We start from the raw sequence: 11,409 nt of genomic DNA, 5'->3' as shown, positions 1-11,409 counted from the left end.
CCTATGTTCAAACTATAAAAAATAAAAAATATATATACGTACAATAAGCAAGCGAGATGTGATATAGCCAACACGTGATTAGCAAAATAGTATATCAAATCAAATATTGCATAATCGTTTACTTGTAAATTTGAACATAATAATTGATTCGATATGTCCAATCTTACAAGAAAGATAATTTATTTATGTCCAATTATTGTTCAATTGATAAACATAATAAAGGAGAAATATTTTATCATGCCCATTTTACAAGTATAGATAACGCAATACTAATGGTCAACTTTGAGTTTATATTTGTTGAATTAATGTCTTGCACATGTCCCATATTTTATTTTAGTTTTTCCCCATATTTTCTTAAGCATTGCATTCAACCTTACTATTAGAACAATATTAACTGACGTTTCGGCTCAAAAAAAAAAGAAGTCTAATATCTTGGGACAGAAGAAGTATTATTTTTCAATAATAAAATAACGGTGTTTTATTGTCTATAATGAGACGTTGTTTTCATTTACGTCAAATAATGTCACGTAAGTAAGTCAACTTAATACTTTTCTTAATCCATTGTAAAATCTAAACATATCAATAATTTTAGTAACTTGTAGGTAATATCTTAAAAATTGATATACAAAATCCAAGATAATTAAAATTTTAATTTTCATATTTTGATAAGAACAGTAAAAAACAAAAATAAAATGGGCTTTTAGTGGACCTATGGAGCTGAATCCAATTGCTCAAGAATTTGATGAGAACAGTATAATAAAAATTGGGTGAAACAATGAACAACGATTTTGTAGCCGGCCGACATTGCGATTTCGTTAAAAACTTCTGCTTTGAGTGAAAAATATGATCTTTTCCGTAGTCTGTGTAAAATCATCAACGCCTCACCGATTCAGATAAAACCCACCAGAGCTCATAATCTTCTCAGTGTTACTGTTACCCCTAAAAATATGCGGGTTGGTTGGGCGTAATGTGAAACATTCAACTCTGTTAGTCTTCCTCTGTTCTTGCTTCTCCGTTTTTGCTCTAATTATTCTGGAGTACAGTACAATTTTTTCTGTTTCTGTGTAATGGCGGCATGGTAGATACTTCTAGAATTTCTATAACTTCGTTTCTAAATTTTTCCTCTTTCTGGGGTTTTGTGGTGTGTAGAGAAACAATTATGCTTAAATAATGTTGGGAGACATGTTTTGGGCCATTTTATTGTTGATGAACTAGACCAGTTTCATTAATCTTGGTAAATTCGCAAAATCGTGATGAAATGTAAGAGAAATTGAAGTATTCATGAGATTAGGTTGATGGTAAACCCTAAAATTATTGTCTTTTCTTCTCAATATATTTGGTAATACTTCTGAAAGAACTTGCTAGGGGTTTAATTTTGTGGTTGGGACCTAATTTAGAAAGTAAAAACTCAAGATATTGTTTGTGACGTGTTCAATTTTTAGAGTGTTTTGACTTTCTGACTAATGGTGATGGGATAGTTTTGATGTTTTTGTTGTGAGTTTGTATGTTATTCACGAGGAATCGAGGGCTTTATTTTGTTTAAACTCCTCAATTTGATTTTTAAAAAGTGATGTTCAGTTTAATACTAATGTAGCAAGAATTCAGAGTATATGCTCTGTGTATTATATTATGTAGAGATTTCAGAAATGTAGAGTTTCCTGGACACTCGTGTTGATCCGTCACATAAATTTTTGTTTGAAAAAATAGGTATGACCATTACAATCATCCAGCTGGAGTTTTAGCCTTCTTTAGACGAAGCACCGAGCACTTTTATTGTGCTTCATGAGTAATATGGTATGTTTCTACCTTCACTGGGTGCTAGTTTTCTATGTTTCACTAAGCCTGTATTGGTTTCTTCATGGGTTCGATTATGGTTCTGGATGTTGTTAGGCAATGACAAAGTGATAAAATGGTATGCATTGCATTTGATTTACAAAACATATATATGGTTGAGTACTTTAATTTTCTGTACTTTAGTCATCACTTGCTTGTATCATAAAAAATGTTTATGTTTATCGGTGTTACGTGTCATGCATCTTTGCTGTGGTTTTTTAGGGTAGGTTGATGTTTTATCAGGTTCATGCTATCATAAGTTTTTGGGTGACAATATTACTCATCTTGTTTAGTTCAAATTTACAGAAGCAAAGAGAACATCATGAAATTCCTTGCAGTTTAAATATAGAGGTTGACACAATAAGCAACTTACCGGGGCACATTGTTGACAAAATCCTGTCGCATTTACCTCTGAGGGATGCTGTTCGAACAAGTATTTTGGCAAGCAAGTGGAGATACAGATGGGTTACCCTACCTTATCTCGTGTTCGATAATCACTCTGTTTTAGTCTCCACCCAAGATCAAACACTTACAAAGAACAAACTAGTGAGTATTGTTGACCATGTCTTACTACTTCACAATGGTCCGATACACAAATTTAAGCTTTCCCATAAAGATCTCCAAGGTGTTAGCGATATCGATAGATGGATTCTATACCTATCAAGGGGTTCTGTGAAAGACTTTATTCTTGAAATATGGAAAGGTCATCGATACAGGCTTCCATCGTCTATATACTCGTGTCAAAAGCTCGTACACTTGGAGCTTTTTAACTGCCTCTTAAAACCTCCGCCACTCTTCAATGGCTTTAAGAGCTTGAAAAGCCTTGATCTTCAACACATCACAATGGACCAATTGGCCTTTGAGCATATGATATCAAGCTGCCCCTTACTGGAGAGGCTGACATTAATGAACTTTGATGGCTTTGCCCTTCTTAATATTCACGCTCCAAATCTCCTTTTCTTTGATGTTGGAGGTGTGTTCGAAGACGTCAGTTTCCAGGATACTCTCCATCTTGCCGTTGTTTCTATTGGTTTGTATGTTAATTCTGGAATTGAGAGGAATCTAGCTTTTGGCAGCACGGGGAATTTGATTAAGTTCTTTGCTTGTCTACCCCATATTCAACGGCTTGAGGTGCAAAGCTTTTTCTTAAAGGTATGATCTCCTTTTATTGTCATTGTTCAGAGTGCTCTATCATTGTGGCATTTGCATTTTGATAGCAGAATATGATGATATTTGTTGTACTATTTCCAAGCATTTCTAATGTAACCCCAAAATTTACACAAAACTAGATTTATCAGAAGAGTTAATGCATGCAGTCATACAATGTTCATCTCAGCTTATAATTGTAATTATGTCATTAATGTTTTATTTTCTTACTTCTCTCATTAATGTTTATCTCCAGTATTTGGCTGCTGGTATTATTCCTGGGAAACTACCATCTCCATGTCTTGAGCTTAGTTTTCTTTCAATTCGCATCAATTTTAATGATATGGAAGAGAATTTGGCTGCTCTTTGCCTTTTGAGAAGTTCTCCCAATCTTCAGGAGCTTGAGCTACTGGTCAGTTTTCTTTCAATTCATTTGTCTTTGTATACTTCATATTTACTCAGCTTCAAATCATCATATCAATATAACGTGCTCATTTTTGTTTTCTTTTCTGTCCTTTTAGTTTCCGGTTCTTATGTTTTAGTTCCTTTTAGCCCTTCAGAATGACAATATAGAAAAGTGGATATACATTTCTTCTCTTTGTAACAATTTTTCTGAATTCGAGATGTGGGGATTAGTTCGTACTGTTCTTGCCCTTTTAAAGTGGATGTACCTCTAAGCTACAAGGCTCGTGGCCTTTTGCAAATATTTAGGACCAAACAAAGCCTTTACGTCGCAACATTGAAACGTTGCTCATTTTACAGGCTCGCCCAGAGGAACAGGTTACTGCTAGAATGGCTTCTAACATCTCAGACATTTTTCAGAACTTCCCTTTCAATCAACTGAGGCTTATTAAGATTGTTGGAATTTCTGGCATTAGACAAGAACTCAGTTTCATCAACTTCTTGCTTGCAAATACACCCGTTCTTGAACGAATGACTGTTAAACCATCCTCAGTGGATAGCGGATGGGATTTAGTGAAGGAGTTACTCCGGTTTCGACGAGCTTCCATGTTTGCAGAGATCATTTATCTCGATCCATAGGGCAGTCGACCATGGTAAAGCAGCCGATAAATTTCTTCTTTAAATATGAGCATTTCATGCTGTTGAAAGAGAAGGAAGAGATGGAGACATCATTGTTACCCATTTCGTTTTCTTCTAAGTATCTTATTACTTTTGAAATATTGGAATGTATGATGGCTTGCTTGGAATTGGTTGCTGTTTATGTCCTTGGATGCTTGCTGTGACCTTTGTTTTTACTTTAGTGAATATTATTTTGAAAAATGGTGTCCTAATCTATATAGTCAATTTCTTCAAAGGTAAAATTTAGTACTGCTCTATCTATGTAAATTGTATCAAGTTGAGTGATAAGGGCCTCCCTATTTCGTTCATTTTGAACCCCTTGATTTATGATATAGTCCATGTTTAGTTATCCTTTCTCTTTCCGTGAGCTTGCATCGTGGCGTGTAAGGGGAGGGGTTTAAGTCCCTACTAATTCTCTTCATATTTTTTCGATTACGGAGTTTGTTGAAATTGTTGAATATTACTATATTCCATCCTTGCTAATTGTCGCTACTAAAGATTAAACTGCGGTTGAAATTGAATGAAGAAAGAAAGAACATAAAAATTTTGTTGTGGTGACTCGAATTTTAGTTTGTTTGTTGGAGATAAAACGTTTTACCAACTAAGTTATGCTTCAAAGTACATATTAAATTAAATGACAAATTTATTTCCATAAAGGGTGAGTAAACTATCCCCAAAATTTATTTAAAATTCAACATCAATTCTTCTATTCGTTCAACAGCTAGAACCCAACTGATCAGAGCATGTTTCAAATTTCGGACTTGAAATTCTTCACCAAATCAGGGGACACATTCAACGCAACCTTCACAACTGATGAAGACAAGGCTTTATAAGCTGCGCCTATCTCCATTGATAAAGGCCTACAACAAATATAAAATAAATCATTTACTATGTTAGTTTGACAAGAAATAACAATTTAGAATCCAACATTATAAAATTACTTATCATTAATCCAAGTGGCAAATATTGAACATAATCTTGGTAGGACATAGATTTAATGATTTGCACTCTAAAGTGAACGAATAACAAGTGAATACTAGTTTTTTTATACTTTATTAAGGGGTAGAGTTGTAATTTTATGACATTACTCTAGTTTTCACCTTAGAGAACACGAGATAGAAAAGACAGGACTAGATAAAAAAAATATTATCTATCTTTTCTTATCTCATTCGTTTCTTACAACCAAAGACAACGCACCCTTAAACTTATACGTACCTCGGAGACGTGGAAACACAGAAGCACTCAAGCCCTTCATCGGTAGCCATGAGCGCAGCCACAAAGAACTTGGGCACAACAACGAGGTGGCCCTCCTCCACGAACTCTTCCAACACCCTCGCACCATTCAACCCAGCAATTTGAACCCGACCACCACCTTTCGTCACATAGATGATCTGATGTGCCGTGCTATAATAAGGGCCAAGCACGGTCTCAGGTTCGAGCCTCACCAATTTCGGGCTAAGCCCAATTCCATCCACCAGGGGAGAATCCCGCGATGTGATCTCAACACTGGAGGATCCTCCTTGTTCAAACATAGCATTGAGATCGATGACATCTTCTTGTTTCTTGTAGTTAGATTTCTCAGGCAAGTGATCGTCGATCTTGATGATCAGTACGTTAGATTGGCTTTCTACCAACTGTTTGGAGTGGTCGTGGCTGAGACCAAATGCGTTGCTGATGAGTTCAGTGGAGAATCCACGGAGCATGCCCACGGCTCCTATCAAGAAGAAGTCGAACGTGATCACTCATAGTCGAATGAGTATATATACATATATTCACCTTTTATATTAATCATTTGATAATGAATAATAAATCAAAATTTAATAGAGTGCATTCGAATAAATTATACGGTACCTGTCAATAGTAAGTAGTCGAACTGGCCGGGAGTATACGATTGGGTGGTTTCGCCTAGGAATATTATGGTGAGGTCGGAATCTCCGCCGTTAAACCACCAAGAAATTGTCCCATTTGGACATGGAATGGCGTCTCCTTTATTGATGATTACGACTTTCTCTTGAGGGTTGTCTGATTCTGCCGATATAAGGCCTACGGTGCAAGTACCTACAACAGTATTCATAGTATAAATAAATGATCATTTAAAAATTAAACATATACTAGTACTACTCACTCCATCCACGTCCATGTATAATAAAAGTGATAAAAGCCGAATTCACTTCTTGCACTAGTATTAATAAATTGTTTAATTGTTTAAAATTTAAAGATATTTAACCATTAAAAAATAATAAATAAATAGTTTAATTGTGTAGCTAAGTGAATAGAACGTATATGTATATCTTGGAAATTCATATTCAATATATATATATATATATATATATTTTATTATACTTTTATTTATATTAATATGGACTTACCTTGGATGACATAACCAATCTTGCTAGCGTCGGCATAGTGAGGCAAAGCGAAGCCTTGTGGCTTCAGAACAAGTTTACCGGCGCCGATCACCGCCTCCGCAACCACCGGAGTGTTGGCTGCAGTCCAAGCATAGTAACCGCCACCTTCTCCTTCAAATACGGTGGTGTCAGCCTTTTGGGGTTGTAAGTTGAACTCCATCAATTTCACTTCAAATGGAAATTAATGTGTGAAAATATACACGCATAAGAGGAGTATATATAGGCATATAGCTGCCAAAGTTGAAAACATATATAAAATCTAGTAGATATTTTTGTGTGGTGCGGACTATTTTATTTATAAAATAAAATATAAATGGTTTGTGCTCATGCGTAAAATTAAAGTTTTATATGATCGTGCAAGTTGAAGGACATTTCTCGCAGCCAGATAACGTGAAGAACAAAGGATCGATTCCTACAACTGCCGTGTAGTTGCAATATTTTTTAGACATAAGTGTGAGACTTTGGGAGATGGACTTCTGGCAGGACACTATCTACCCTGATTAAATACTCATTTCCTTACAATACTATCGGCCGGATATATAGGGCCCTTGAAGTTAGAGTTTCAAGAGTTAAGAACAAAGGGTACAATTACCACATTTTTTAATAATATTTTTATACATGTATTAATTTTTAATTGTATTAGTAATATAAAATTGCAAAAAAATACTCTAAAATTAAGAAAATAAAATATACTACATCTGTCCAAAAAAATAGACTAGTTTGACCATTTTGGGCCATCCGCCAAAATTAGACAAATTCTAAAAATAGAAAGTTTTAAACCAATATTAATCCTACACATCATTCTCAATGTGGACCTTACAATCCACAAACACTACTTTTACCACATTTTCTCTCATTCTCTCTTACTTTACCAATTACGCATTAAATTTCGTACCGTTTACAATCAGATATAACTAGATTTATTAAAGAAAATGGGTTCAATTTCTATCTTTTGGTATAATACAATCTTAAATATTTGGGTCAATTATCCTATTATTTGAGGTGCATAAATTATAGGAAAGTCATTGGGTCTGTTACGGGTCTACTACTGATACCCTTAAACTAACAAGAAAAAAAAGTGTAAGACATTAAAGTGGTGTACTTATATTCTCAAATTGCCGCTGAATTTAATGTTGCCCCATTGTGTAGTTTAATGCCTAGGAGTGAGTAGTAGATTGTAGCATTAGTTGGGAATTGATTAAAGTTATATACATATAGTACATATTATAATGTCAAATTGCTATGTAAATTTCGCCCATTTTAATGTGTTTTGATGTCTAAGAGTTAGTTTATGGCATTAGTTTATTAACAGTGCTAAATTGACAGTGCCGAATTGCTGATATAAGATTTTAAAGTTTTTAACTTTATTTATTCTTTTTTAGATTATATAATACTCCACATTGATTTATATCATCGTTTAACTGTTAGATATAGATAGTACTATCAATTATTTTTGTGCTTAATTGTCAGATGGAATTTTTCACTTTGAACCTTTTTTGAATTTAAACTTGTGTGAGACACATATGCCATTGTTGTGAATGACTTAGCGTTGATATTGAAAATTAATTTGTGTGATTGTGTTTACGAGAAAATCAAAAGATGAAATGAAAGTCGTTCAATTGCGCGATGAATTTAACAACAATGGTTAAATATTTTTAAACTTAGAGTAGTATTTTTATAGTCACTAAACAAAATATTTTTTATTTTATTTTATTTTATTTTCAACAACATCAATTCTTTTTTCCTCAGACGTGTGAAATTTTTGATATCATCTCATAAAAATAGACATTCGTTTCATTTTAATCCCTCATAAAATATATTTATTCATATTTTTTATAACATTTTTTCTTTCTTGAGGTAGGCCTTACTTTTTAATAATAATACTTCAATAGTGTTTTAAAAATTTATCTCTTAGTATTTTACTAATTACTATGTATTAAAATTTATATTATCCTAAAAATGTGTATCCGTATAAGACAATAACAGTATTGTTTTTATAAATAAAGAGGCCATTTGCAGCCAAGTATGGGTTTTTGCAATCACGTGCTAAATTATGGGCTATTTGGAAACGGTATTGCTTTTGAAAGAGACTTTTGTTTGTTTGGGAGTATATCTTTTTAAGTTTTTTCTTCTAATTTCAATAAATGATAGCCTACTGATATAAATGTAAAAATTATAATCCCTCCATCAGACCCAATCGAAGAACGAAGCATTTTTATTTCGAATACAAAATTTTAGAAGAAATATACAATAGAAATGAACAAAATGCCTTATTTGATGTTTGCAGTTTGTATCCATGTCTTTTTTTATGAGGTGTCGAGGTGGATTAATTTTTATATTACTATCTCACTCCATCTCATTGAAGACGACGCACTTTTTTTTTTGTATAAATTAAGATGCCTCGTTATTAAAAATGAAAATACATTTTATCACTACTTCATTTTGATTTAGATGCCTCGTTATTAAATTAAGATGCCTCGTTATTAAGATGCTCTCTTCGTTCAAGAAAATAATCTCTTTTTCTCATTTTGCATGTTTATCAAAATTAGTCTCATTTCTCTTTATAGAAAAATTTATCTCTCATACTTTACATACTTTTATTATTTTCTTTTTAACTTTACTAATTACACATTAAAATCTTTTGCCACCTGTGAAGTAGTCGAACAGGCCAGGGGTATATGATTGGGTGGATTCGCCTAGGAATATCATGGTGAGGTCTGAATCTCCACTGTTAAACCACCAAGAAATTATCGCATTTGGCACTGGAATGGCGTCTCCTTTGTTGATGATTACGACTTTCTCTTGTGGGTTGTCTGCTTCTAATGATGTGAGGCCTACGGTGCAAGTACCTATCACAGTTTTGGTAATGATTTATGTCATATAAAGTGATAGTATAAATGAAAATGGATGAGTTAATTAAATAATGTTTATTTTTTCTAGATATTACCACCGTCCCGTAGATCCGTAGAGAGAGAAAAAATAATTGAAGGTATTAATAGAGAAAGACAACTGTAATCTATCAATATCTAAAGTGGCAGTTGTGATGATATTACAGAAATGTCACTCTGGACTGTTTTGGCGGGAAACATTGACATTTAATGTGGAATCTTATGTTTCATTTTTTGAAAGCTTAGGTTAATGTCTCTTTTTGCAGATTTTTGGAATTACAAGTATTGTAGGGCACGTGAGTATGTTTTAACTTCATTTGGGGTTTAAAAAATCATTTTTGGTTGCAGGCCTATTTTTGAGTTGCAGGACTACTTTTGAGTTGCAGGCTTATTTTAGTCTAATATCTGATCTATTTACATATCAAACATACATTCGTATATATCTACTTACCTACATTTGCAAGAATCAACAAATTACAAATCTAAATCATAAATCATGTAGTAAATTCTTGAAATTTTTCCACTGCTATTTGCCTCTTTAATAGAACCAAAACCTGAAATTGAATTTGATTTGCACAATGGTTAAATTCAGAATTGTAAACAACTTATATTTAAATTAACATATAAAACTGCACAAACAAAGAAAATATTAAATCGACATAAAATCTGCCAGTAAAAAGAAAATAGGCTCGAACAAAATTTCTCATAAATATTAGTAGAACTTTTTCATCAAAGATAAATAGCAACGATTTCTATTTTAAAAGAAATTTGAAATTCAGAACTCTTTATACCCTATTCATGCTTGGAAATAGGATTATTACCTGTTAAACCCTTGCCGCAACCAAGGAATCTTCCATGTTTCCAAAGCTGGCATTTAAACTTTTTATTAATGCTTTTGTACCTGAAAATGAATATCCCATTGTAAATATACCATTAATCCATTAATTCAGCTGAGCATGTTTATGCATAATACATTTCTAATAGAAAGCTGGAAGATCCCTTCATTATTATATTCTTTTTGGGAACCTGCTGTTTTTTTTTTATTAAATAGCATGCTCACCATTTATTACCCTATAAATACTCTTTCCTATCTCTTTCACAATCACTCAGCAATATCAATCCACAAGTTCATCAACAAGTTTAGCAAGTAGTAATTGAAACTCAGTTAGTCGAATTAGGTATTTCAGTTTCTTTTCAAATTTGTGCACAACATTTGTGGATGAATTTTCAGTTTTTCATTCCTCTTCTTTCTCTCATGTCATTTTCTCTATATTTAGTTCAGTTTAATTACTGAGTTAGTCTTCACCTCATTAGTATTTATATGTAGATGCTTCCTATTGCTTCCATGTGTATCTTTTTTTGGTACATCAGTACCTGCACAAAAACAACATATTATCTCATAATATGTTTATTTTACTTTGAGTAATATCTCCTGCCACTCATATTAGTAGATCAGTTTATGCACTAAATAATCATATTATGTCCTTATTTGTGGATGATTGTTTAGTATGGTGGTTAGTATCTATCTATCATCACATTTTCCCTACTTTCAATTTAGTTTGATCAGATTAGTTTTTACCTCATTAGAGTTTATATGTATCTTCTTCCTTTTGCTTCCAAGAGTATCCCTTTTTTTGTACATCAGAATCTGCAACATATTATCTAATTATATGTTTATTGCACCATCAGTAATATCTATTGTTCAGTATGATGGTTACTATCTATCTATCATCTCATTTTCCCTATTTTCAATTTACTTTGATCAGATTAATTTTTACCTCATTAGAGTTTATATGTATCTTCTTCCTTTTGTTTCCAAGAGTATCTTTTTTTTTTTTACATCAGAATCTGCACAAATAGAACATATTATCTAATTATATGTTTATTTCACCATCAATAATATCTACTGCCTCTAATATTTCCCATTTTTACATTAGTTTTGAGACTATTTCTATCATCCTACTTTTTGGTCAACTATATTACCAGAAGACATTTTTGTCTAATTTGAAAATTTTCAATTCAGTTTAATGAGTTGGTCAATTACCTATTGAATA

General features: G+C 32.8%; 2 protein-coding genes across 2 annotated transcripts; one reads left to right on the top strand and one right to left on the bottom strand.

Moving 5' to 3' along the window:
* Window positions 1-781: 781 nt before the first annotated feature.
* On the top strand, window positions 782-4,260 carry LOC125217523 (F-box/FBD/LRR-repeat protein At1g13570-like). Its single transcript, XM_048119040.1, has 5 exons — window positions 782-986; window positions 1,708-1,794; window positions 2,140-2,985; window positions 3,236-3,391; window positions 3,742-4,260. Exons 2-5 carry the CDS (start codon window positions 1,783-1,785, stop codon window positions 4,018-4,020), a joined length of 1,293 nt encoding a protein of 430 aa, XP_047974997.1. The 5' UTR covers window positions 782-986; window positions 1,708-1,782; the 3' UTR covers window positions 4,021-4,260.
* Window positions 4,261-4,684: 424 nt separating this feature from the next.
* On the bottom strand, window positions 4,685-6,637 carry LOC125224157 (cocosin 1-like). The gene is made up of 4 exons (XM_048127514.1): window positions 6,429-6,637; window positions 5,911-6,117; window positions 5,275-5,773; window positions 4,685-4,919 (listed from the first exon to the last, which is right to left on the bottom strand). The coding sequence occupies exons 1-4, from the start codon at window positions 6,625-6,627 to the stop codon at window positions 4,808-4,810; spliced, it is 1,017 nt and encodes a 338-aa protein (XP_047983471.1). The 5' UTR covers window positions 6,628-6,637; the 3' UTR covers window positions 4,685-4,807.
* Window positions 6,638-11,409: the final 4,772 nt, after the last annotated feature.

Source organism: Salvia hispanica, chromosome 4 (genome assembly GCF_023119035.1).
Source record: "Salvia hispanica cultivar TCC Black 2014 chromosome 4, UniMelb_Shisp_WGS_1.0, whole genome shotgun sequence".
Classification (NCBI taxonomy): Eukaryota; Viridiplantae; Streptophyta; class Magnoliopsida; order Lamiales; family Lamiaceae; genus Salvia; species Salvia hispanica.
This window is presented reverse-complemented; position numbering and strand designations above follow the sequence as displayed.

Bases quoted from the DNA above. Each gene is read 5' to 3' on its own strand.
- LOC125217523 (XM_048119040.1), top strand. The intron at 2,986-3,235 runs GTATGATCTCCT...GTTTATCTCCAG, and splicing joins TGCAAAGCTTTTTCTTAAAG to TATTTGGCTGCTGGTATTAT. The intron at 3,392-3,741 runs GTCAGTTTTCTT...CTCATTTTACAG, and splicing joins TTCAGGAGCTTGAGCTACTG to GCTCGCCCAGAGGAACAGGT.
- LOC125224157 (XM_048127514.1), bottom strand. From the start codon at position 6,627: ATGGAGTTCAACTTACAACCCCAAAAGGCTGACACCACCGTATTTGAA. The intron at 6,118-6,428 runs GTAAGTCCATAT...ATACTGTTGTAG, and splicing joins GATTGGTTATGTCATCCAAG to GTACTTGCACCGTAGGCCTT. The intron at 4,920-5,274 runs GTACGTATAAGT...TATTTGTTGTAG, and splicing joins TGTGTTTCCACGTCTCCGAG to GCCTTTATCAATGGAGATAG.